Here is a 26,468-nt window from a genome sequence, read left to right as displayed (position 1 = left end):
AGCTGGTGTCTGACTGTGATCACCTGTACTTTATAATAACGCTGTTGTTGTGCTGATAAATCTTTTTGAATGAACCTGAGAGACACACTGATGCCCCCTGCTGGACTCACCTGAGACTCACCTGAAGAATCAGACCTCAAACATTTACATCAGTTTCACATAAATATATTTACTGTTTAACATTTTCACAGTATTTTAGGTTATTTTTGCAAGTAAGATGTTGTTTTTAATTTTATTTTTTTCAGATAAAATATTTTTAGGTTACAAACTTTTTTTTAAACTTGTATTTACATAATTATTTAATGCTTAAAATAAAAATGAAAGATTGTAAATAAGAAGTGTTTAAAAAAAAAAAAAGAACAGAAAATGTTTCAAAATAAGCAACAAACTGTTTATTAAAATGTAATTTTCAGGACATTTTTATTTTATTTTATTTTTATTTGTTTTGGTGTGAATTTTTTTTTTTTTTTTTTTTTTAATTTTAAGCTTTAATGTCATTACTTTTTAGCAGCTTTAGTTTTACATTTAGAATTTAATTTAATAAAAGCAGGAAGTGGTTCAGGTTTATGGTCTCTAACAGTGACTGATGACATCACTGAGTGTATTGATTAAAGCTGAGAGGAATTTGATCGAGTTATTGATCAATGACGAACAGACAGCTGAATGAGGCTTTTATTTATTTATTTTATTTTAACTTACATTCTTATTAAAGTTACGTAACATTCATGTTTTATTATCAATCACAGTTTTGGGGTTTTTTTTTTTTTTTTTGGTGTTTATTATAATTTTTTTTATTGCTGACTCATAGCATTTGAAACCTGTGACCCGGTAATTGGTTATTGATCACAAAATTTTGGCTGATGTATTGCTTTCCATGTGTGTTCAGGCGGAGGCACGGCTGGCAGCTAAGCGGGCCGCGAGAGCCGAGGCCCGAGAAATCCGCATGAAGGAGCTGGAGCGACAGAAAGAGGTTAGCAGGCTTTTATTTTTTAAGAAACAATGATTATAATTGTGGTGATCAATTACTGATCAGAAAGAGAAGAGCTCACAATTTCACATGGAAACAGTTTATTTTACAAGCTTGTGAAAACAGTTTGATGCAAGGAGGAAAAACTGACTTCTTCAGGTATGTTTTAAAACCACGTAAATAAGAACAGTTAAAAAAAAAAAATTGAAAATGTAAAAAGCAGGTCATCTTCTCTTTGTTGATTCATTCATTCTAATGACCTTTGACCTCAGTAAACACTGTTCCTGTTCTCAAGTCTTATCTTATAAAATTTCAGGCTGTGCAGCAGGGCTGCATGCCGTAAAAAAAACTCAGTTTACTAAAGAGTAAGAATAAACAAAGACAGGAAGTCATCAAATTGTGTTTATGTGAGGTCAAAGGCCAGTCTGACTGAGCCTTTAGTCACCGCTCGGTCTGAAGTGTGGAGGTAACCCGGCCTTGTCCTGCTGTGGTGAGTCTCAGAACAACTTTATTAACAATAAATTATTACAGTGTGTCTGTTTACTGATTGTTTGTAATGATTAGTTTGTTTTCATCAGCTCTTCTGATTTTGCTTCTTATACCAAAGATATAAAAAATAAGAAAGGGCTTTGAATGACGGGTCATTGATCAGTGAGTGACTGATGAATGAGATTCAGAAAAGAGCTGAGCGTCATCAGCCTCTGACAAAGTAAAAAAAACTGCTTTTGCTGTGAAAGTCAGACAAGAAGTTAAATAGTTACATTTCTATAAATGTGTAGTTACTTTGAAATTGTTGAGACACAGACTCTCGGTTTAAAGTCTCAGCCGTTATCTCCCACTGAGCTGCAGTCTGTTTGTGTCCTCTGTCTTCATTATCCTGGACGCCCCTTTGACCTTTGACCTCTGGCTTCTCTGACCTGTTTTTTCTCTCCTCTCGTTCTTCCTTTAGCTGTTTCACAGTCATAAGGTATGAATAAGTCCTCCATTCAGCCTTAACTCATTCTTTCTTTTAGTTTTATCTTTTTGGGGGAACCAGCTGGGTAGGGCTTTGCACTAACTCCACCCAGCTGGTGTCCCCAGAAGGACAAAGCAAACAGATTTCATATTTTGTCTTTGAATAGTTGAAACTTTGTCCTTTCCCCCATTTGATCTTCTCCTCTTCCACCTCTTCGTCCTCCTCTACAGAAGTATTACGGTGTGGATAATAAGTGGGGTCACATTGAGCAGTGGATGGTAGGACTCTGTGCGAGTGTCAGGCTGACACATGAAAGTTCCAGTGGAGATAAAGGGCCGTTTCATCATATTACCTGTGCAACAGCTCATAGTCAATCATATGACTCTAAAACAAGACTTGAGTTATAATAAAACACGGTCTAATAAAAAATACCCGTCGTGTAAGTACATAATAATTACATTTAGATAACAGTGTAGCATATTACATGAGCTGTATATGCAAAATGCAATCAATGCAATGCATCATTAGAAATGAAACAACATATTAAATGTGTATCCACAAATAAAACAGAAATGAATTTAAATAGGCGTTGTATTAGAAGTCATTAAAAAATAGAAAGTAAAAAGTATCCGATTTTAGAGTTTTATAATTATAATCAATATTTTAAACAATGTAACAGAACCTGTTTTCTGTGTAACATAAAATAAACCAGCCCTTTGAAGCCTCCCATGTGACTCTGGGCTGTACACGTTAACATGAGTTACATTTAAGAGTGTCACAGTTTGAAATAAAATACTAATAATGTAATTTGTTTGATATAAATATAAAAGAAAGGAAAAATAAAATTGTATTGAAAATGCCGTAATTTTATATTAAATGTTGAGTTCATATTACAGGACAGAGATCATGACAATAATTCATCAAATATTGAATTTAATTTTGTTAACACAGTGTGATTCAGCAAAAAGTTGAATAAAAGTTTAAACTTTAATGCGATTTAATGGAACGTGATGTAAGTAAAAGCAACACTAAGGTGTCTTTTATATCACGTAACACAGCATATTAAAATGTAATGAATATAAAAAAGAATAAAACAGTATTACCTTAATGTAAGCTACATGTACATGAGCACAGTTTAACGTTATGTTAAAAGTCAAATAAAACTGAGCCTGAATCCAGATGTTTGAGTGAAACCAGCTGATTTTTTTTGTCTCAATCCTAAAGCCTGACCCCATTTACCCAGCTCTTTTTTTTTTTTTTTTTTTTTTTTTAAGTGCGTAACAGCAGGAGTTTTCATGTGTCAGCAGGATGCCACTGTCTGTTGTTGTTGTTGTTGTCTGTTCTGCACGTGCTCAGACAGGCTCAGATTAATGGCCTGTTTAATCCTGTCTGATAGATTATCAGTTATCATCCTCCCAGTAACCGTTCCTGCTCGCACGTCTCTGCAGCTGCTGCTGTTTCACACCTGCGTCTGATTTCTGTTTAATTCTAATTAATATTAACTTTTATATTTGTGTCAATTTGCATTTATTTTTAAATTAATAGAGCATTACTTTTAACTGCTTTTTGTGTATCTTCATTTTTTATTCTTGTATTTATACTTTTACACTGTGTTCGACTTATCCCCTAAGCAGACCTCTTTTATTACTTTTATTTTCTTTCTTTTTTTTAAAATAAGAACTACAAAATTTTTGTAGTATTTTGACAGGCTATGGTCTGTCATTTCTCCCCCCATGCTTCTTGTCTGCATGCAGCAGCCTTCATGTGTTTGTGCTTTATTAGACCATGCCAATGATGCAATAACCTGCTGTTTAACGTGTTCAGAGGACACCTGCCGCCGCCTTCTTTGGTTTCAATCTTTTAACCTGCTTTCTACTTCGTGGCCTTTCAGGAGGATAGTGAGCGGTATTCTCGCCACTCTCGGAGGCACGCGTCGGTCTGTATCTCTTTCCTGTTTTTCTGTTTCTTTATTTCTTTAACAAATTAAAAATCATGTGTGTTACCTGTCCACGCTGACTATCACACCTCCAGTTACGACTTGTGTGGAAAGGTGTATTTGGGACACTATGACATCATTGTAGGCATGGTTAGTTTCCACTAACTCACCAGGAGGTCTGAGTGTTTGGTCCCCTAAAATCTAAACACAAAGCAACATCCTAAGGCTGGATCAACTTCTAAAGAACATTAGATCATCCAATAAGCTCTGGATAGTTTACACTCAGGTCTAACTCAGGTCTAGTAAAGCTTTTTTTTTAAAGTTTTTATTTATATAGCACCAAACCACAGCAGCAGTCACCTCACGACGCTTTATGCTGTAAGGTAAAGCCTGTGCAATGACAGAATCAATGACGTGAAGAACTGTGCTGTCTGTTGATGCTCTGCTTGTTTAATTGCAGATCTCTGACGATGAGGAGAGGATGTCAGTTGGGAGTCGAGGCAGCCTCAGGGTGAGTTCACATCTCAGCATTTTAACCACAGAAGAAGAGTTTACTACATAAAAACCTAGTTTTTATGGACACTGCTCAGGTTCTGCTAATGGACTGCGGCTCGTTAAGCTGCTGTATGAAGCATTTTGGTGGTAAATGACAGAGGTTGAACGTGAAGACTAGATATGAGCAGCTCGTTCAGAGCTGCAGAGCTTCATGCTGATTACTGCAGGTTATGTACAGACGGGGACGCTGCTGCGGCAGCTGTAAGCAGGAAAGAGACAGGAGGCCGATTAATAATCAATAACATCAAGAGGTTGAGTCACATCATGAGCTTGCTCATTGTGAGGTCACTTCTTGTGAAAATAAAGAGTCCGGTCGTCTCTACCTGTCTGCAGCCTTCAGCGTTTTTCTCTGATGCTCCTCGCTGCCACGGCTATAGGGTCTGACTCTCTGACATCACTTCCTGTGGTTGTGTGTAGCTCAGTAGAAGATCAAACTGAGTAGCAGTGAAGTTAAAGCAATGATCAAACTCATTATTGACCCACATGCTGATTTCATCCTGATTAATCAAAACATTTAAGTTCCATTGATCATTAATGAGTTTGATCAGTTTTCTAAAGATTTATTTTTACATCTTGATAAAGTGATAAACAACTGATGACACCAACTCTTTTCTTTCTTCTTTCTTTCCCTCTCTACCTCCTTCCTGTGTCACCTTCACATTTAATTTTTGATCCTCTTTTTCTCTCATCTCCTTTCTTCCTTCCTTCCTTCAATCCTAATTTTTCTCCCTCCGTCCTTTTTTTCTCCTTTCTCTTATTTCCCTTTCACCTGCATTCATTCCTTTTCACCCTTCCTCTTTTCCTACATCCTCTGTACCCTCCTCCTCCTATGTCCAGCCTTCGGACTACAGCGGGTTTCTGGGTTCGGGTTCTCGGGCCTCTTCCAGGGCCAGTTCAGCTCGGGCAAGCCCAGTGGTGAGCTCTCATCTCTGGATGTCTCAGTCTGACTCTGTGGCCCCCCCTGCTGGCTGCTCGCAGCCTCACTCATTGAAGTTTACAGTAAAACTCAATCAGTCATATCAATAATCAGTGTTTCTGTGTTCAGGTGGAAGAGAGGACAGACAGAGAGTTCCCAGATAAAGTGAGCCCACTCTTGATTTTATTTTATCTTTTTAAAAACATCATATGTTTTTTAAACTTGTGTAAAATTTATGTTTAATATTTATTTTTTAAAAACTAAAATACTGTAATTTTACCAAGTAAATACATTTTTTGTTATTGATTTATTTTAAATGATCTGATATAAATTTGGTAATAATTTTTGTGTCAGGGCTCTAGGACGGCCTCGACGCTCTCAGCAGCCACTCTGGCCTCGCTGGGCGGAGCCTCATCTCGCAGAGGAAGCTGTGACACGTCATTCTCCGTAGAAACCGAAGCGTCCATTAGAGAGATGAAGGTCACGTTTAAAAAAACCATGAGACAGTTTCTTTAGTGTTTGAAACAAATTGAATTCAAGATTTAAATAAATGTGTCTCAAGCACTCACCAGTTTTAGTGCTCATGTTGAATAATGAATTAATGAATAATAAATAATAAATAAATAAATGTACAAAGTTTGTTTCAAGGGCTTTACTGTGATAAATATGAAAAAAATAAAAACCTATTTTGTGACTGTAGGACTCTCTGGCGGAGACTGAGGAGAAGTACCGTAAAGCGATGGTTTCTAACGCTCAACTGCACAACGAGAAGTCGACTCTGATGTATCAGGTGGAGACGCTGAGGGAGGAGCTCAACGAAATGGAGGAGCTGCTGTGGGAGACGCGGCGCCGCTGCGACGATGCACACAAGGTCACATATTTGTATACATTTATATTTGCAACCATATTTGATATGAATAGAGTCAAAGAAAAAGAAAGTCCACGTATCATCATTATATATCATCACTGTGTCTCATTTATTTGACAAAAACTGAACCCAAATATAGAACCACAAGTGTCTCAGTCGGACTGAGGTCTGGACGTTTGTGGCACCTAACGTTTCTAACGGAGATTTGCTGCCGTGCTTTGGATCATCATGCTGTTACCCAGTTTCAGCTGTGACACTAACGGCCTCAGATTTAACTCGAAAACTTTCAGTTCACTTTCTTGTCAAAAGAAGGGAAAGTTGTTCAGTGCAGCAGCTTATATGATTTTGATTACAGCAGTGAAAAACATAAACATGCAATAAATACAAAAAAAAAATTATTACAAAAAAAAATTAAATATACCTAAAATTTCATCTGTGAAGGTTCTCAGTCCATCCAGGTCATTGTAGTTATGGATCTTCGAAAGAAAAACGTCTGGGCTTCTTTAAGTTTCTTGAAGACGTTGTTTTTTTTTTGTTTTTGTTTTTTTTGTTTTTTTCTTTGAGAGCTTTAACCTTAAATGTAAAGGCTGAAATTCTGCTTACAGGCTGTGATATATTCAGCTTTCTGAAGCACCAACACCTCTGAGATTACAGCGTTCTCAGAGTATCCTTTTTCCTTGTTTCATAGCATTCTGTAACCCAGGACTGTTCTGCACATTTCACAACATGTGATCAGTAAAAAAGATTCAATAAAAAAACATTATCTTTTCTCTGAGACTTGCACGGTGTGATCTCGGGGTGAGTTTGCTGGGACGTCCTCTCCTGCCTTGAATGTTTTCCACTTGTGAATAATCTTTCTCACCGTAGAATGATGGACCTCAGATTGTTTGAAATGACCTCATAACCTTTCCCAGATTGACAGGAAGCAGCAGTTGCTTCTCTAATATCATTGATTATGTCTTCCTTACCTTCATGTTAACACACCTGAAACTTCAGAACTGCTCAAAATGCACCTTGGTGTTACCGACCCTCATAGTTCCTTTGGAAGCAGTGAGGCTGGAGTTTGTTCTTCATGAACAGTTAAATAATGTGAAATAAAGACACGGCATAATATTAGATGTGTATTACGTTTGGTACATAAAGCCTAAGCAATTTAAAGAGGGTCTTCTTTTTTTTTTACCATGTCTGTAATTATCTTAACTGCAGATTTGAGGATTTTTTTCTTTTCTCGTCTACTGTTGTTGTTTATCAGTGTGTGTTTGTGTGTGTTTTCAGGAGTGGGAGCGTGAGCGTCATGCTCACAGCTTACTGCAGTTTCACTTCAAAGACATGAAAGAAACTCTGAGAAAGACTGAGGAGCTGCTCACGGTTGGTTAACATGCACACTATGTTACTTTTAATTACAGCGAAGACATGTAGCAGAAACAGTTGAGCACACGAAGTCCAAAAAGCTCAAACTAAAGCAAAAAACAGAGATAAATATGACACCAAACGAACAAATCGCTGTTTGTAATTCATTTGACATCTTTGTAACAGTATATAAGGAAACTATCTGATAACTTTGTACACCAGTGAATTCATACACTGCATAATATATATATATATATATATATTTTATTTTTTTATTTTAGGGGTGCAACGATACACAAAATTCACGGTTCGGTTCGATACTTTGGTGTCACGGTTCGATATTTTTTCGATACAAAAAAATGTTCATGCCTTTTTAATTTGTCATTTATTAAAATCATAAATATATATTTTAACTCAAAAGTACAGTTTTTAAATTTAATCCTAACCCTTGTGCGTGTTTTTTATTTTGACAGCGAATGCGCACCTGCGGACCACTTATGTGCAGCCCTGGTTATTTAGCTCGTCATATTGCAGCCACAGAAATTATTTTGTCCATGAAACCATAAAGCTGCACTTTCTTTTTGCCTTATAGTCTGATTTGTCATAACTTCTCCGTTTTGTGGTAAGCTTTTCTTTGGCTGTCACTTCTTCACCCTGACCTGTCTTATTTGGCTCAGCAGAACTAAAATATATATCTGTCTGTGAAGGTTCTCAGTCATCCAGGTCATCGTAGTCAAATATAAATCCTGCTGCTTTTACACACGTACTCACATAAGCTCAGCGATTCTCTGCGCGATCAACCTCTCACATGTTTAAGCTGCGGGAGATTTCACTTGTCATGTTTGCATAGTAAGCTAACAATTAATAAGACGATGTCAGAGGAATTGGTGCACAAATTATCATCACTCACAGATCAGTGCTGTCGCTCTCTATACACAGTTCGCGCGATTGCAAAGTGAAAGCAAAAAAACAAGCGCAAATTCAAACGCGATTTCAATATGTCACATATTGACAGTGGCTCACCGATGCCAATGACATAATTACCCAGCTACATTTCCGAAAGAATGCAAAAGCATTGACATATATTTTTCCTTCCTACAATAGCCCGACGGGCAGAGATAGATTTTGGTACCCCGACTGAAAAAAATTGCTAGCCCCAGGACGTTGGGCTAGCGATATTGCGAGCCCTGTATCTGATTGAGGAATCACTCATCTTTAGAAAAGAGTTTATTACAGAGAAATGTCTCTTTCCAAAATAAAAGCTATACTATCCGCTTCTTCTGGGCTATATTCTCAGCAGCATATTAAACAGCTGTCTAAATGACTCGGCTAAAGTTAGTAGCATGCTTGCTTGTTTTTTTTCTGCTTCCACTTGTCTTTGCACTAGGATGATGTCGGCGTAAATGCGCAGTCATATTCGTTGTGTTCCCACTAGTGCTTTCAGGTTAATCTCGTTGAAATGACCTTAACGCCACAACACGGCAAATCTCCGTTAACGAGCTACCGCCGATCGCCCGTGCATGGGGCTAGACGGCCAACACGTTAACGAGCTAACTGCACTAACACACTAGTTCCCACCCATGTAATTGAGCATTGCATGGCACATCCAACATACTGTTTTACTTTAGTCCATGACTCGCTTACCTTCAGGGTCATACGTCACATGAAAACCAAAATAATTCCAAACGCCAGATCTGAATGAGGGTGGGGGAGGTCCATGTTGTAAGGAGAGCTTAACTTCTGCCTCGCTAGCTTGCCCTGCGCTCTTCCTTCTGACGCTGCTGTCTGTGTTGAGCGCTCAGTGAATCTGCGTTCGAATACTCCGCCTAGGCTGCACTGTCGACCCTAGGTGGAGTAGTCGAACGCAGATTCACTGAGCGCTCAACACAGACAGCATCGTCAGAAGGAAAGTTGATAAAATAAATTACAAATGTTGTATTGTTCGATACATATGCGTACCGAACCGAAAGCACTGTATCGAACGGTTCAATATCGATACGCCTGCTCATTAGAAAACTCGTATGACGGTTTGTGTTGACGGTTGACTGGGCCGTCTAGGTGCTTGTCTGGGCTGTGTGGCCGTCCTATTCCTCCTCTTTTTCTTTCTTTCCTTCCGCCTTCTTCTGCTCTTTACTCATTTTTACTGCTTTCTGCTGCCCTCGTCTGGGTCTATGGTGAACAGGAAGTGGCTGACCTGCGTTTGAAGAGCAGCAGTTATTGTCAGGAAGTTTCTGACCTGCAGGAAGCGCTGCAGTGGAAAGACAAAAAAATCGGGGTATGGTTTCATTCAGTGCTTTACGATTTTCAAACTTAAGTCTGAAGCTTCACTTCTTCTTTCTTAGGGTTTTACTTTTCTTTCCTTCACTAACTCTTTTCTTTCTTCCTTACTTGCTTACTTCTTTCCTCTCCTCCCCGCTCGTTGTCGCTCAGGCGTTGGAACGGCACAGAGAAATCTCGGACATTGTTTGCATTGAGCGTGACCGGCTCAGAGACGAGGTGGTTCGACTGCGAGATTTACTAAAGGTATCAAACTCTGAAGAGCAGCAGGAAGAGCTCAGAGTTGAGAATACATCTGATTTCATCAGTTTAGCATTTTAAAACTGAGCATTAGTTCCATAAACTAACATATAAAAACCTTCTTTTAAAAAAAACAATCTGAAAAACCTTTGAGTTTCATTTCACCTAAAATCTCATGCATTGCACTTACAAAAGATTAATTGTTAAATTTTGTTCTTATTGTAATGAACCTTGTGTCAATTAAAAAAAAAAAAAAAATTAGGTATCTAAGTCTGTTAAAGACTTGTTAATCTGATAAACCTTTATAAATTTGCCCTTTTTTGTCAAGTTACAGCTTTATTATACAAATTAACTTTTTAGATCCCTCATGTTTTATATTTTTATTACTGTTATTTCTCTGTTCTGTGGTAAATAAATGGGACATATAGAGTTCCAATGAACTAATGAAACTTTTAATTTTCAGTGGGGGGTTTTTTCTGCAAAATTGCTTCTTTACTCCTTTAAAACTAATTTTTAATTGATAAAATTGTTTAATGTTTCAATTTTTTTTTTATCTAAATAAATGCAAATGAATACATATATTTACATGAAAGTGAAAAGCTTTGATGCCATGGTCCATTTTAGCATAAATTATATTGTTAAAATGAAACCTATTCTATCATACTTTTATAACTAACATTTCAACTTTATTGATATTAAGGTCAAATTATTTAATTTTATATAAAGTTTATAACTTTCTTAACATTTCAATTTGTGCCTCTAAATGTGAAAGTTTATTTTGAAACATGTTTTGCTAAATTACAGATTATTCTCTGCACTTTAACCACTTAAATTTATACTTGCAAAAAAGTTTCTTTTAGGGTTTTTTGTTTGTTTGTTTGTTTGCTTTTCTTGGAGGGAAAGTCGGCGCTCATTCCTTTTGAAACTGTGTCAGTATCTACACTCTTTTCTACATTTATCAGAATCTTTAAACTAACTTTTTGAAAAATTTAACTAATTTAGAATTTATTCTCTAAAACTTTCATTATTTTCTTTATTAAAATTACGGTATTCCTTTTAAAGCATTTAAAAAAGGGGTTTATGTTATTAGAATATTTATTTTAGTTTGCTGTGTTTTTAAATTTTATAGCAAGTTTCTAAATCTTACGCAAATACATCGTGACATCTGTTAACTGTCACAGGACAGTTAATGTGAAGCTGTTTAAGATTTTTAAAATTGAACTGTAGGCTTTCTGACTAAATACAAGAACCAACGTTCACACACAGAGGGTGACTGGTATTGATTATGTTGTTGACTGATTACTGATTTTATGAATTTCTGCTGGACAGAAAAACGGGGTAACCATCTCTCCTGACATTACCACCAATGGGGATGCGGAACTCGGTGGGAACGAGGACGATATAAGTGCAGAATCTGCCTCTCGACTGGCTCAGGAGTCTCCTCAAGGTGGCAGAGAGAACATGCTTGGTAAGACCCAAATAAACCTTTCATAAGAATGTATAAGTGTTTGGGTGGGGGGTGGGGGTTTGTTTATTTTTTTTTGACTTTTTTATTCCTTTAATTATTTATACATTTATTATAAATATTAATTATTTTATTGTTATTGTTTTTAATCTTTTATCTTTTTTGACGTATGTCCAACTTATATTTTATGATTATGTAAGTGTACATGTAGAAGAATAGGTGCTAACTTTACAGTAGTTAATGTGAATGCAAATAAAGCATTAACTTATCAACATCATATTATAGTTTTAATACCACAACATTTATGTTTAATGTTAACATTTTGAAATTATAATTGTCAGAATTGCTACAATGTTTTAAAAGGTGTAATTCAGTGTGTTCAGTTTTTTAAAATCAAGAGTACATATTTTTATTTAGGATATTAGATTGTAAATTACAATTCTGACTTTAAAAAATTTGTTATATTTTAAGTCATTATTATTAGTTACACAAGTTTGTAGCAGGAATATGACATATGGAATTTTGAGATATGTTAGCATAAAACTGGAGTAGTTTATTTTCACTTGGCATTGGTAATTTTATTTTTGTAATGTTTCATCTCCTTTTACTTTACTGAACCATTTTCTTTTTTTGTTTGTTTTTGTTTCCCTTTTTTTAATATCGCATGATGTGCATGTCTGAATGAGTCTCTAACAAACACATGCTTGCGTAATCTTTCTTTAATTTTGATAAAAATCTCAAATGATTTCAATCGCTTCAGCATCGTATCTGGATTTTTAAAATCAGCTCTTCGAGTTCGTGCTACAGAAGATTAATTCAAGAACTGACGTTTAATCCCTCTGATCGCCTTCTTCCTTCATCACCACAAGCCAGTTAATTCTCTTCTAGACAGTTAATTTATGTTTTACTTCTCTAAGAGTCAGCTGTGTTTGGTCCTCCAATGTTTCTTCCTGGTCTTTCAGGAAAAACTAAAGAGTGGGAGACAAAAGAAGGCAACAGACCACCTGAGAACAACAAGAAAAACTACCTCTGGAAAGTTCTTAAACGGTCAAAGTCATTGAATGACATTTCCACCATCAGCAAAAGCAAGTTGATCAAACAGCCTATAGAAAGACAAAACACAGCTGACAAACATCTAGGAGGAAACGAGGCTGCAAGAACCAAGCAACCAAGACCCAAGAGAATCAAGAAAATCCAGAGCAGGCAACATGGACGTCTTCTACATAGAAAGAAAGGAGCCAAACTACGTATGAATAAAGAAAGGCCAGGGGCTGCTTGTAAGATATATGAACCAAAAATGGCAACCAAACCTAAAAATAAATTTGGGCTGGTTTCAACGGCACCAGCAAACCAGGATCCAACAGAAGAGACACACTCCTTTAGTGAACAGATCGGCAAAACTCAGGAAAATTCAGAAAAATGCCCTGAGGTTGTTTCACCTGTTCTCAAATCAAAACTTTTTCATCATCCTACTGAACATGTCATTCAGGATAGCAAAGTGGTACTGCTTAGTGTATCAAGTCACAATTGTGATGTTTCTGGTAGTGTGGAAAAGGTTCAGGTGGACAAAGACACATTTCATGAAACAGCTCAATCACCCGAAGAACTTAAAGACCAGAGGATTCATGAACCAGCTAGACATAGTTCCTCCAAATGTGCAGAACGTAACATTCAAACATCAACATCATTTGCCCCACTGGACATCTGTGCTGGTTTGGAAAAGATGACTCAAAATATCCACCAAGGATTTGCTGGAAATCAAGTTTTTGTAGTTGAAATCTCGCAAATCTTCTCAGAAATCCTGGGATCTCTTCAAAAGTGGACTTCAGATGTGGAAAATATATTAAAGAACAAGCCTAGTCAGCATAACAAAGAGCAAACTGGCCACATGATGGATCCTACACTTAATAAACATGTGGAAAAATGTCTGACCAGACCTTTAGGCCTACTGAGAGACCATTCAGCTTCAAGGATGTTGGAAGTAGCCTCCACAAGTAAACTGTATGCAGATAATCTGGATCGTCCTATGAATGCTGACCAAAAGGCACAAAGGATCATGTCTAAAACCCATGAAATGGAAGTGGTAGAATTGTTTGGAGGAAATCCTGCTGATATAGATGAAACAACTGTAACAAGTTGCTCAGAGCCTTTTGTTTTTATCGACTCCTACTTCACTAAACCTGAAGAGGCCACAGCAAAGGTGTCTGGGTCAAATCTGGGTTCGTCAACAAGTTCAAAGAGATTCAAGAGTCAAAGCTGTCATGTAGTAGCTGCCAAAAATTCAAAGGAGTTGGTCGGAGAAACTGACAGTTGTGAGGAGATCAACGAAGATGGCCAACAGATGGAAATGGAGGCTCTTGCTGAAGTTGGAAGCATGAAATGCCACAGAAGACAGAGAGAGTCATGTTCAGACTGCAGGAAAAATAAAAAATCTGAGTGCAGCATTTCCTAAAATCACAAGAATGAAGGAAATAATGATTTGGTAGTCACGGTGTTGGAGCTTTAGATTCTAAATTATTAGACTTTGAAATATCAATGAAGCATCAGTACTGTTATCAGTACTTAAGTATTTGAACTGATCAAATAAATAAAGTGAATATTTAAACCATTCACCTATAAATATGTTCTTTACTGACATGTTTTAATAAGCTGACTGCTTGGAAATTGTTTTCTTGACAGTTAATTGCAACACTGTACAAGGGTAAGCAGCTGTAAACTTTAACTGCCATGAATTTGGCATCAAAACAATTACATGAAATCAATAGTTTATTTCTGTTTAAATGGGTTGATGGTATTTTAAAAAAAAAAAATTTCAGATTAATAAAATGCACTTGTTTGAAAAGAATATTTGTCTGTATTTTACATTTGAAATTTTCTATCATGAATAAATGTAAAGTTTTATTAAGTAATTTTTGGCTTGAGGAAGCAGAAAGGCTTCAAATTGGTGCCCAGTACACTTAAAGAACTTAAAGAACTGATAACTTCAGAGTCAGAGCTTTAGATTAGCTTTTCAAGGATCTACATTGGGTCCTTTTATATTTTCTATCATGTTTCAGCTGCTCAGACACAACACATGCAAAGTGTGTTTGAAAAACCACAACTAGTCAAAGGACTTTACTTAATGGAGCTTTTAACTTCCATTTACAGGATTTATTATTATTCTCACATAATGCGTCACTCATAATGTTCTCGGGAAGGATTGGCACAGATCTTTTCCAACACAATTAAAGGGGCACTCTGCTCACAATCAATAAAGCTATAATGAAAGGCAGATGTGCCGAATCAGTGTTTGATGTTTAATTCAAGGTTAAACCATAAGAGAATTCAGGCTAGAATAATATGACTGTTTCCTGGACTAATTTTTTTCTGCTGTTTCAGAGTTTCGGCTGAAAAAACTTTTTGAAGAAAGAGAGAGTTTACAGGATCAGGTGAGTTGCCTGTATTATAAAGTTGGAAAGCACCTCCACTGCAGATTTGTTTAATCCGATGTTAGCCAAGTATATGAAATGTGCTTCTGAATGTGTGAACAGGTGAGGCTACTGCAGTCTCAGCTGGATCAGAGACAGAAGATCATCACAGAAGGAGTTCAGAATACAGAAAACGATGGTCTGGAGAACGGGATGGACTCTCATCTGCTAGAACTGCAGAGTGAGTCTTCATCATTTTCATCCTTTTTAATCTTTCATCCTGTTTAATCTTCCTCATCTACCCCTTGCCATTCTTCAGTTTCATGTTTTCTGTTTAGTTTTGTCGTTGTTGTAGTATTCACAAAATGTACATTGGATTTGTGAAATTTCTGTGGATTCGTTGTCAGTAAAATTACATAATAATTAAAATGATCATTAAGTTTCTTTGTTCGTTTGATTTTCTTTTTCTGTAGGAGATGCCAACAGACAAATCAGTGACCTTAAATTCAAATTAGTGAAATCTGAACAGGAAGTCACCACGCTTGAACAAAATGTAAGTACTGACATGCTTAAGTGTTTCCTTCCCAAATGGGTTCAATCTCAGAAATATTCAAACAAGATAAATCTTTGGAGCACCTTTATCATAGGTGCACTGCATGGACAGAAGTGTTTGACCACACCAACTGTAAATCCCTGTTTATCTAGGCCTCTCAGTTCCACTGAAGGAAAATGTTCATGCTTCGGCTTACTGTCACATTTTGGAAAATTCTCTACTTCCAGCTTTGCGTGAACCGTTTTGGGGAAGGTCCTTTTCTCTTGTGCCACTGTGCACAAAGTGAGGTACATAAAAGCTAGAATGAATGAGTTTGCTGTGGAAGAAATTAACCGCCCTGCACACAGCCCTAATATCTGCTCCATCACATACCTTTGATATGAAGTAAAATGGAGACTGCAAATGTCAAAACATCATTGTCTGACCATAAGCCTTCCCAGAAGAGCAGGAGCTGTTATAGCTGCGATGAGGGGATCAGTCAAGATGTGTGGGATGTCATAAAAGCTCCTGTAGGTCTTTCTTGTAGCTTGGCCAGGAAACACAACAAAACTGTTTAGTTGTACTCACTCCCTCCCTAAAAGTCCACTTTCATCTGACTTCATCAAGAAGTTTGAAACTTTATCTGCCTTAAATAAGACGGTTCATGTTGCTGTTGATGTCCTCAGGTAATCCGTCTGGAGGGTCAGGTGAGTCGCTATAAAGGGGCATCGGAGAATGCAGAGAAGATCGAAGATGAGCTAAAGGTAGAGAAACGAAAGCTGCAGAGAGAGGTGAGAGCACCACCTTCTGTCTGGGAGTTGACTTTCCTTGCTTTGTGTTTTCTGGTTTCTTGGGCATGTATTCTGTCTTCACTGTTTTCTATGTGAGCACTAAGGAACATTTATTGTTTCTATGTCTCTCGCAGCTCCGCTCAGCTCTGGATCGGATTGATGAGCTGGAGGTCAGTAACAGCCACCTCTCCAAGCGCCTGGAGAAGATGAAGGCCAACCGTAATGCCCTGCTAGCCCAGCAGTGATTGCTCTTCCCATCTTCATCTCCAGAGACAATCAGACCTGAACAGAATGTCTTTGCGAGTGCTTGATTTTACTCTAAATAAGCACCAGATATGTGGTGTTTGCTGAGGCAGTGAAAACAAACCAAAACCCGAATCTGAGAAAATGAAATGTGATCTTTAATGTAGCTCTGTGAACACATGCCATCCATAGTCATGGCAGGATTTACCACATCGGACTTCAGACTGTAGCATTGTCCATCCATCAAGCCTCAGAGGACAAAAAAACAGAGCAGATCGAGCCAGGAGACACAAAAACCTCCACTGCATTAAAGCAATGTATTCTAGTTCAACATCCACGTATTTTAGTTCCAGAGGTTAGAGCAAAGATCATCATGTTGGCTCAACACTCCTTACGCCCCAGCAGAAGCTAAGAAATTCTGGTTCCACTCAGTATGTCTTTACTGGAGCCATTTGTAGAAGCTTCATAGTACATCCATGGTTATCTTGCTTAAACAATCCCATATCGAGCATTATCTGTGGACATGGAAGTCCATATCCAGGCCATCTTGTAGAAGCTTTACAGTCTTTCATCAAATAGTTTACACATGATAGGTGATGAAAAAGGAGTGATCACTTTTCAATGCTTGTGGACAGTTTAGTCAGTGACTGGAAGTGATTTATTTAGTCACCAGCCTCACTGTGCTTTTATCAATCCCTAAAGGCTGAGCAATGCTACCTGTACTCAGTATTTTATTGTTTTTCCTTTTCTTTTTAGGAAAGCCTCAACCTTAAGCAGCCTCAAATGGATATACATGAATAGTTGTGGCTTTTGAAAAATGTTCTTGTTCATGTTAGTGAGGTCTGTTGGAACAAAACCAAACCAAATATATTTATGCGGCATGACTGCAGCACATCTTCTCACAATATATAGGTTGCCTTGAACAAAATATGTTTCAGTAGTCCATATATTATAGGGTAAAGTTTTCATGAGCATTTTTAAACAAGAGCTGAAGCAGGAAAGTGCCTATGAAATCGCCCCAAATTCAGTGTTTTATCATCATATCCAACCTCTCCCCTGATTTTGTATTTATTTAGCTATTATCTAATATCTAAAGGTCACATTACAGAATGTGCAGACTTAAAAACAAAACTAAGCAAACAGAATGTGACCATTTATCTGTGTTTTTACCCTCTGACGCTCCTAATGCACATTAAAAACCATCAGAGCTGCAGTTGTGGTGTCCCAGTGTGGGTAAACATCGCCCACCTGGCCCTCCAGGTGTGTTAAAACAAACTCTACATCTGCCTCATCAGCATCCATCTGTGTGCAGTGTGGCACTACCTCTTCTCCAATACTTGGGGGCGCAGTTTCCCTCAGAGACTGGACAGGAACCTAACCCAGATAGCAGTGCCCAGCGCCACCCAGTATATTTTATTGATGGAACCAGGCAACAGAAGGAGGTGTGGCCACAGTGGAGGAGGTCATCTTGTGTCTCTGTGTTGGATTTTGGGACTTTTCTTGGCACATGGGATGTTAAATCACCAGCTTGTAAATGTAATGAATGAATGAATGGATGAAGAGTTTGAATTGCTGTTTTGATCCAGTGAGAGGGATTTTCTACGGCAGCACCTATGTTTGTCTCTCTGGGTGTTGAAGGATGTTTGGATCAAACTCTTCAAGTGTTAATCTGATAATCAATAATCTCTGATGTTTTTGTGAATGTACGGGTCGCTGCCTGCTGAGCAGAAATCATCAATACAAGCTGATCCTGATCATTCAGTGTGCAATATTTTATCTCATGTTTGGGGAAACTTTCATCTATTTTATTGTATCGGCTGTCCTATTGATTAGGATGCGGGGTGTCAATATATCAGTCAGTGGGGTTTTATTGATTTTATTGATCAGTGTGATGGAGTATTCAATTAAACTCATGCAATATCTCATTGTGTTTGTGGTTTCTGTGAATGAACAAGCCTTCTCAGTTAAAATCCACCATCCACTTGCCTGTAGTACTAAACTGGATTGGCTTGAGGGACGTGACCTTCTGCTGTTTGTCATCTCACTGTAAGGTGACTCATAACACTAATGGACAGGCCGCTGACTGGACTTCTTTGCCGGCGCAGGTGGCCTCCGGACCGGTTTTGTCGACGCCGCTGCCCTCCCCACGGCTGGCCTCCGGACCTGTTCCGTCTCTGTCGTCGGCCTCCGGGTTGGCCACCTGAAATGTCTCAGTGGACTCTGTTTTGGGTATGCTTCGATAAAATTCAGTTAAAATGACAAACAGTCTAATTGGAACAGTTGCATGTTATGGACTTGCGCATCAGAAGCACATGAGCAATCATGTTTACATTCTTATTTCTAAAGCTGCGTCCACGAAAAGTGATTTGGTCATTGCACATCACTTTGCTGCTGACAACTGGTTACTTGCAGACATGACAGGTGACTCTCTAAAATATTTACCAGAGCCATTGAATGGAGAGTCGCACCATGTAAATGGACTTGTTCTTATATAGCGCTTTTCTACTCTGTTTGAGCACTCAAAGCGCTTTATACAACTAATTCATTGACACCAGCACCTCTTCTAAGCTCTTAAGTGCTTAGTATCTAACATTCATACACATTCACACTCCGATGATTAGTATCTTGCCCAAGGATACTTGGCATGCAGACTGGAGCAGCCTGGGATACACTAAAAAAAAAAAATCAGTGGGATAAACATAAAAAAAAATATTGTAATAGGTTACACGCAATTAAGTTATGTTTTGTCAACCTTATTTTTTCATGTTATAACTGCACACAAATTTTTTGTAACATGAACATGATTTTTTCATGTTGTTTGTATCCTTTTCATTCATGTCAAATATTTATAGACGTTACTTGTTTATCAGACATTAACTGGTTATGTAAAATGTAAAGAGTTCTTTTACGTTAATTGTATTTGACTACCATGTGTTAGATTGACAAGATCATTTTATGCTATATACACACACACACACAGAGTATGTACTGTATGTTTTGCTTTCAATCAAACCAACAAGCAAAACATTTTTTAACAATGACCTGTATTTTTCAAAACAGTATACAATTGGAAGTTGTAACAGCAGTTCAGATTATACATGAGTCATCTGAATGCATCTCTTCCAAAATGTACCAAACACAAACAACTGCTGGATCCTGAATTCAACATTCTAGGGCCTATGAAAATGTTAACACTGAATTTTCTAGGAATACTGGCCCAAAGGTAAAAGGTGAGAATTCCTCAGGTATTTTTTTTTCTTTTTTTTAAATGTAAGAGCCTTAAGGCAATATGGCAACAGGAATGCAAATATTAAAATGTGACGAAGAAAAGCTTGAAAATAACATTTTCAAACACAAAACCAAGAGCCCTAAAATATGATTCGTTTTGGCTTCCTTCTATAAGTAAAACATCACAATAACTTATACTAACAAACAAAACAAAACAGTGGTTGGACATCACAACATAACCAAAATTACTGTAACCATGTCCAATGAACTTAAAAATTGTATGCCTTCTAAACAGCTGCTTCAATTATTTCAGGCTTTTGACCTGAGAGCAGTTACCAGCTTCAAAATGACTTTGGTGACGGCAATGATGCAACGATCATCTTACAATTGAATGGGACTGAGTTGGCAATTACATGCAATGTCAGTGGCAATACACCTTGATTGAAAATTTTTGTGCAGAAGCAGAAAGTGTGGCACACTCAGCCTCAATGTGATGAGAAATACAAACAAACCAAAAAAAACAAACAAGAAAAAACACTAGAGTACAAACTATTCCTCAAAAGAGTATGGATTGAAAAATGAACATTGAATGCTATAGTAATGATGGCCCCAAAGTTAAAAGTGAAAGTTGCTCCTACCAGTAAAAACCTATAAAATTGTGAGAAAAATCAGTTTCACTATATACTGTAATTTTGCCAGTGTTGGCAAAAAAGAATCAATGGAACATATTCAGAGAGGTAGACATATAGTTTCCATGTCATAACTGTTCACTCGTACAGTCTGTTCTTAAGAACCAGGGCCTTCTTTGAAAGGCTGTTCCCTTCGAGCTCCATAACCAGTTTCTGGAATACCTCGAAGGTATACATCAGTTCTGGTGGGTAGGTCAGGTTCAAAGTGTACATTAATCCAAATAGCATAGCAGCTGCTAGGGCACAGTTATCCAAATCCTGCAAGACTCTCTGGCCTTCAAGGACTATCCCAATGTCCTCAGGGCTGTCACTGGCATCTCTTGACTTTATGATGTAGATTCCCATGGTTGTTTCCTCAATAGATTGTTGGATAACTCCTTCATCTGTGGCCTGGAAAATACACATTCCCAAAATTAAATTCAACAGAACACTGGTCATTGCAAAGAAGCAGAATACTGTCAGAGAATGAAGAGGTGTTCAACTATGAACACCTCTTCATTCTCTGAAGAGGTGTTCAGAGAACACGTGGTCCTAATGCATGTAGAAGGAAAAAAAAAGTAAAACACCTAAACATAATATCTTCTCTAACCCATATAGACAATTCTCTGTATCTCTTTCTCCCTTGGCTAAGGTGACGTTCAACCCATTTATTAGTAGATAACTACATTTTGCCATGGTTTAGAAAGGACACTGAATAAAGCAGTATTTTTACAAAGTGACTGACACAAAACAAGCTTGTCGATTTAGTCTGGTTTTTGGTTATTATGTTAATTTTGTCAAAAGCAATAACTGTAGAGATACTAGCATCTGAACTGTACTAAACTATGATCCAAAACAAAGACATTAGCTGGATCCAAGTATTTCATAAATATTTTTTTTTATAAACACTTCCAGGCCATACAGTATTTTGTCTAATAAATAAGGTGGTCCCAATATTTATTAAATATCCATCCATCATCCATCCATTCGCTTCCGCTTATCCTTTTCAGGGTCGCGGGGGGTGCTGGAGCCAATCCCAGCTGTCATAGGGCGAGAGGCGGGGTACACCCTGGACAGGTCGCCAGTCTGTCGCAGGGCTAACACACAAGGACAGACAACCATTCATACTCACATTCACACCTAGTGGCAATTTGGATTATCCAATTAACCTATCCCCACAAACTACATGTCTTTGGATAGTGGGAGGACATATTTATTAAATATGTCCATTAAAAAGTGAAATTGTGGCATGTCCGCATGTAGATAAAACAAGATGTCATAGCTAAATATAGTCTAATCATTTTCAGATATGTCTATTCATTTTAGAATTAAAAAAGACATACAAACTAGGGGCCACCAGTGGTATCCCACAGTCACCAGCAGATACACCTGTGGCACAATTTTGAAAATCTTAGATCATTTTCAAAATCCGAGAGGTCAATGTTATTGAGATTCAAAATCTTTTTAGTAGCTGCACCAATGGGATGAATTTGACAGTCCTACATGACTTTGTTGTTCAGTTGTCCATGCGTCATTGTGGCAATAAAAGCCTTTTTCAGCCAAGGGGTAAGAGATTTTAGATTTTTAAGTTTTGGGAGGGGGGGGTTTAGTTCATGAAGCAACCACATTTATTTTCAATAAAATGACCTTCTATAATAACACTTACCACATGTTCTGTCATTAAATTGCTGGGGTCTTCGTTGAGGTACACGCAGAGCCCCTTGATAATACATTCACGCACAAGATCAACATCATCCTGGCAAAGGGTGACAAGCAGCATTTTGTTAAAATTATTATTTTCTCTAAACTGTAGACACAAATTAAAATTCTTTCTTACCTGGGCCATGGGTTCCAGAATATTCTGCAGTCTTCTTCCTATCTGTCCTCCTCGCTCTTTGAACACCTTTATAAATTTGTCAGATAGCACATCTATCTGCGAGAGAAATCGGGACTGCAGTGGCATGGTGGTAATTAGAGCTGGGCGATAGAACGATAACGATATGTATCGCGATATAACTTTTACTCGATAGAGAAATTAAGCTATCACGATAGACCTCGCCGCTCTTGTCCTCTTAAAAAAAAAAAAAAAAAGGTCAGCCAATCCAAATTAAGTAGCGCAGAGCCGAACCAATCACAGCCGCAGCGTCACGTCGCGTGACTTGTTACGTACAGCACAAGTGCCAAGCCGCACGTGTGTTTGTTTGGGAAGCAGCCAGCGGGTAATGGAGCCAGCGCATAATGGAGGAAATGAGTGTGCCGACTAGAAAAATCAACCGAGCGTGACCGAAGAGAAAACAAATGATGGTTCCAATGCCGGAGAGATTGTCGAACGGAAGAGCCAAAGAAGTTCCGTAGTGTGAAGGTATTTCGGCTATTTCAAGTCTGACAAAAAACAGAGTAGCGTGCACTGTAAATTGTGCCGAAAGCAAGTCTGGAAATACAATAAACTGGTGCATGCGTCACACTGTGCGCCACGTTATTGTTTCAGTGAAATGAATTTCTTTTTTTTCTTTTTTTTTTTTTTCTTTTTTTTGGCCTGTCCCGTTTGGCTCTTTTGCCATCAGAATTGTTGTCTAAAGGCAAAGAAAGATGCCCAACGGATTTACTTTACCAAACTGACCATCCCAGCCTTGCCGTAATGGTCCATTTGATTCACCTTTTATTGTTTATTTTATTTTCACTTACTGAATACGGGACAGACTTGTCTGGGGGAAAGAAGGGGAGAAAGAAAGAGGGAAAGAGAAACAGCTGAGAAGAGGGACGGGGGAGAAGGGCAAAAGACAAAAACCAACAGAACGGGCAGAGCAAAAAAAATGCATATATCAATCACCTGGATCACCTGCTGAGAAAGAAAAAAGAAAGCAAGCAGAAGAGAACAAGAGTAATAGAATAAACAACATCACAATGATATATGGGAATATGACAGTAAATACTAAATGTTAAACATTATTGTGCAGCACATAAGATCAACAGAACACAGTGTGCTTTGAGGTAGGAGCCAAAAAGGGTGTAGTTTGTGGGTGTGATCACCCGTGTGTACACCTGTGAGCATGGACGCGCTTGTTTTTTGTTTTTTTAAAAGGTTCCTTCATGTAATAATCTGCTAGAGGGTGTGGGGGGGCCACAGCCCGGTGAAATGAATTTCTACAATACTGTTAATTCTACTCTCTGCAGTGTTTAAATGCTTACATATACACACAGTTACTGTCCGTCCACACATACGACTCTGTTCTGCTTCTATGCCCCAGCTTTGTTTACTTTTTCCCACCAAGGCTTCTAGACTTCTGATTGGCCAACATTTCTGCACGGTTAGGAATCTAGCGCCACCTGCTGCTTTGGCATGTTCATAGCAGCCTTTTCCTTCATTTCTGCCTTTATGTGTGGACGGGATTATTTTTTTTAAACAAAAACGGAAAATCTCCGTTTTCAAAAATACCCGTGTACATGTGGACGTAGCCTCAGTCTCTGACTGGAAGCGCTAATTCGTCATTCGGCTTTTGTCAGACTAAAGTAACTGTTAAAACTGTTTGAAAAGCTAAGCTATACAACAAGGAGAGATTGAGAATTTCCTTTTAGTTCTCAGTTTATTTGATATTGACAAAAGTTAGTCAGTTTTGTCTGTTCTTCTGTAAAACAAACTAAGATTTATTTTTAGAATTAATATTTTGTTTCTAAGTGGAATTGACAATTTAGTCTGTTTCGTTTGTTCTATTTTGAAACTTAAACGCTTTAGCGGCTGCCTTTTGTGTAGTTTGCAATATTTGCCTTTATTTATCTGAAAAAGTCTCATGTTCCTTAAGTACATCTACCCTGTTGAACTTATTATGGGAAATAAATAGTTAAATAAAAACAAGCTGCTGATTATTTCACATTTTACTTGTGAGCAACGGCACATTAAAATCTTACAAATATAGTTATTTGGCTTATATCGTGATAGATATCGTTATCGCCTGAAATGAAAAAAACATATCGTGATATGAAAAAATCTCATATCGCCCAGCTCTAGTGGTAATGCACTTAAACTCTGCATTTATCTAAAAAGAGAAGTTGACACGTAAAAATAACAGTCACAAACTCAAATGTAACAAGCTCACATTTACAAAAAGTTATATTTTTTCTCATATTACTAATTTTCAGCTATGCATCCCACTCACTTTTGTGGTGAAATGGACTGATTTTTATTTCGACAGACTTCCAGAGGAAAAAAGTTACACAACTGCTCGAGTTAGAAGTGGCTTATAACCACTGATTGTATATAAAAAGAGAATGATGTCACCACTTGTTAATTTCTATTTTGAAGTCTTAAGCTGTGCATTTCCACAGTTGCCCTTCAAGCTTTCTTTTTAAATAGCATGTCATTAGCACAGTGTAGATCTGCCTATGGAACCAAGAGACACTGTACCCTCATTAGTTAATCAAAAATCGTTAGCCAATGAGCATACACTAGTCCACTGTCCTTTTCCATATTAATGGGTACAATGAACACCCTGTCATAATGAATATGAAACTAGCAACTTAGACCACAAACACTCAGGAACCATAAATCATGTTTACTGAGGTCAAAGATAAAGTCACTAGACCTAGAAACCATTTCTATCTTTTATATACAGTGTATGCTTCAGGTGCTACAATCAATAACAAAAAATCTTTACAGTTCAAAATGATTTCTGACAGTTTCCACAAACCTGGCAGACAACGTAAATGTTGTCAATGTTCTATTACAGGATACCATTAAAACACAATGATCTTCACAAAAGAATTCACAAATTACATACCTCGCTCACTTCAAAGAGTGCTGGCCATCTTGCCTGGAAGTCGCTGATCATGGGTGTGTCACAAACTACTTCATGTCTCCTATATGCAAATGTTTTCTCCATTTTCATTCTCACCACCTCCCGGTTGTTTGTCTTCTTCACATCTAAAAGAAGCTCCACTCTCACAGTCTCAAGGCTATCTTCAGATTCTCCAACCAGATAGGGGGGACAATAGTTTACTTCAGACCGCCGTGGTCTTTTAATGGCAAAAGCAGCACTTGATTTGCCCCCTGGTTTCTGTGTCACAGAGTTCACAACCACCTCAGGGCATCCTAACTTTCTTAAATGAGTGATAAGCACCAAATGTCTGTAAAGAAAAAGTCAATACATTTCAAATAATTATATTATCACAATGACCCAGAAAATACAATAAACTTACAATTTCTCTGGCACTAATGACTACTGCAGGCCCTTCATACCTGTCTTTTTTTGTAAAACATTTTTACTAACACCAGTTAACTAAAAGCACACAAGTTTGTTGGAAAAGATGTTAACATGCATAATACTATCCTGCAGCTTAAGCTAGCATTATCGTCAGATAATTTGAGGAATAATTCTTATTTTCCACTATGTTGCTCAACAGCAGTATATACGAAAAACTACCTCGGTAAAAATTCACACATCTGATAGATTTTATCTTCATTTCCTATGGAAGCCCGTTTCCGCCACTAAAAAAAAAAAAAAAAGCTAGTATCCATAACTCGAAATTTCGAGTTACTTTTCTCAAAATTTCGAGTTAGCTCTGCCAATCAAAAATATACGTGAATGAGGTCGCTTTCTTGTTACCCGGAAGCATATGGCGCAGGACCGCGCACTCAAAAACGGATCCCAACAAATTAAAGTATGTTTGCTGATAGTAACACCATGTGATTCAGCTAATAACACAGGGATTTCATCATTTGTGAAGCCAGGCTGAAAACACTCAGCAATCTGTGCAGTCACGACTGGATGTAATACCGGTAGCTTAGCTGTAGCATTTGTAGCTGAGGGCTTCAGCTTCCGGGTAACAGGGAAATGACGTCATTCACGTAGATTACTGATTGGCAGCGCTAACTCGAAATTTCGAGTTGCTTTTCTCGAAATTTTGAGTTATGGATCTTTTTTTTTTTTTTAGTGGCGGAAACGGGCTTCCATAATTTTCCCTCGAAAATTTAGTTTTAAGTTTAATTTACCTCGACAAAGTAGAGCTCTGCGCCAAACGTACACCTCCCACGAAGAGAAGAAATGGCGGACACCACGGTCAATCTTCCCTCGCA

The 26,468-nt window shown here is 37.7% G+C and overlaps 2 protein-coding genes across 27 annotated transcripts in view; one reads left to right on the top strand and one right to left on the bottom strand.

Moving 5' to 3' along the window:
• Positions 1-18,427, top strand: part of lrrfip1b (leucine rich repeat (in FLII) interacting protein 1b) — a 23,446-nt gene extending 5,019 nt beyond the window's left edge. The window contains exons 2-19 of one of the 25 annotated variants that reach the window (XM_026177726.2): positions 887-970; positions 1,917-1,934; positions 2,153-2,200; positions 3,814-3,858; positions 4,319-4,369; positions 5,251-5,328; positions 5,459-5,494; positions 5,684-5,809; positions 6,030-6,200; positions 7,473-7,565; positions 9,730-9,822; positions 9,978-10,070; positions 11,394-11,532; positions 14,908-14,957; positions 15,060-15,177; positions 15,410-15,489; positions 16,155-16,259; positions 16,394-18,427. In XM_026177726.2, the coding sequence (XP_026033511.1) occupies positions 887-970; positions 1,917-1,934; positions 2,153-2,200; positions 3,814-3,858; positions 4,319-4,369; positions 5,251-5,328; positions 5,459-5,494; positions 5,684-5,809; positions 6,030-6,200; positions 7,473-7,565; positions 9,730-9,822; positions 9,978-10,070; positions 11,394-11,532; positions 14,908-14,957; positions 15,060-15,177; positions 15,410-15,489; positions 16,155-16,259; positions 16,394-16,504 (1,539 nt within the window). In that variant the 3' untranslated portion in view covers positions 16,505-18,427. The other 24 variants (XM_080297654.1, XM_026177716.2, XM_026177723.2 and 21 more) reach the window with 24 other exon arrangements.
• LOC145424383 (uncharacterized) lies at positions 18,148-26,468 on the bottom strand. 2 transcript variants are annotated; one of them, XR_013905442.1, is made up of 4 exons: positions 26,385-26,468; positions 22,236-25,519; positions 22,065-22,154; positions 18,148-20,809 (listed from the first exon to the last, which is right to left on the bottom strand). XR_013905442.1 is itself a non-coding variant. In XM_080297666.1 (4 exons), exons 2-4 carry the CDS (start codon positions 22,359-22,361, stop codon positions 20,498-20,500), a joined length of 528 nt encoding a protein of 175 aa, XP_080153792.1. In that variant the 5' UTR covers positions 22,362-25,519; positions 25,816-26,166; the 3' UTR covers positions 18,148-20,497. The 2 variants fall into 2 exon arrangements, 1 of the variants encoding a protein (XP_080153792.1); XM_080297666.1 differs by lacking the exon at positions 26,385-26,468 and adding an exon at positions 25,816-26,166.

The sequence above is a fragment of the Astatotilapia calliptera genome, chromosome 23, assembly GCF_964374335.1.
Source record: "Astatotilapia calliptera chromosome 23, fAstCal68.1, whole genome shotgun sequence".
Classification (NCBI taxonomy): Eukaryota; Metazoa; Chordata; class Actinopteri; order Cichliformes; family Cichlidae; genus Astatotilapia; species Astatotilapia calliptera.
Note: the sequence above shows the minus strand (reverse complement) of the source record. Positions and strands in the feature narration are given on the sequence as shown.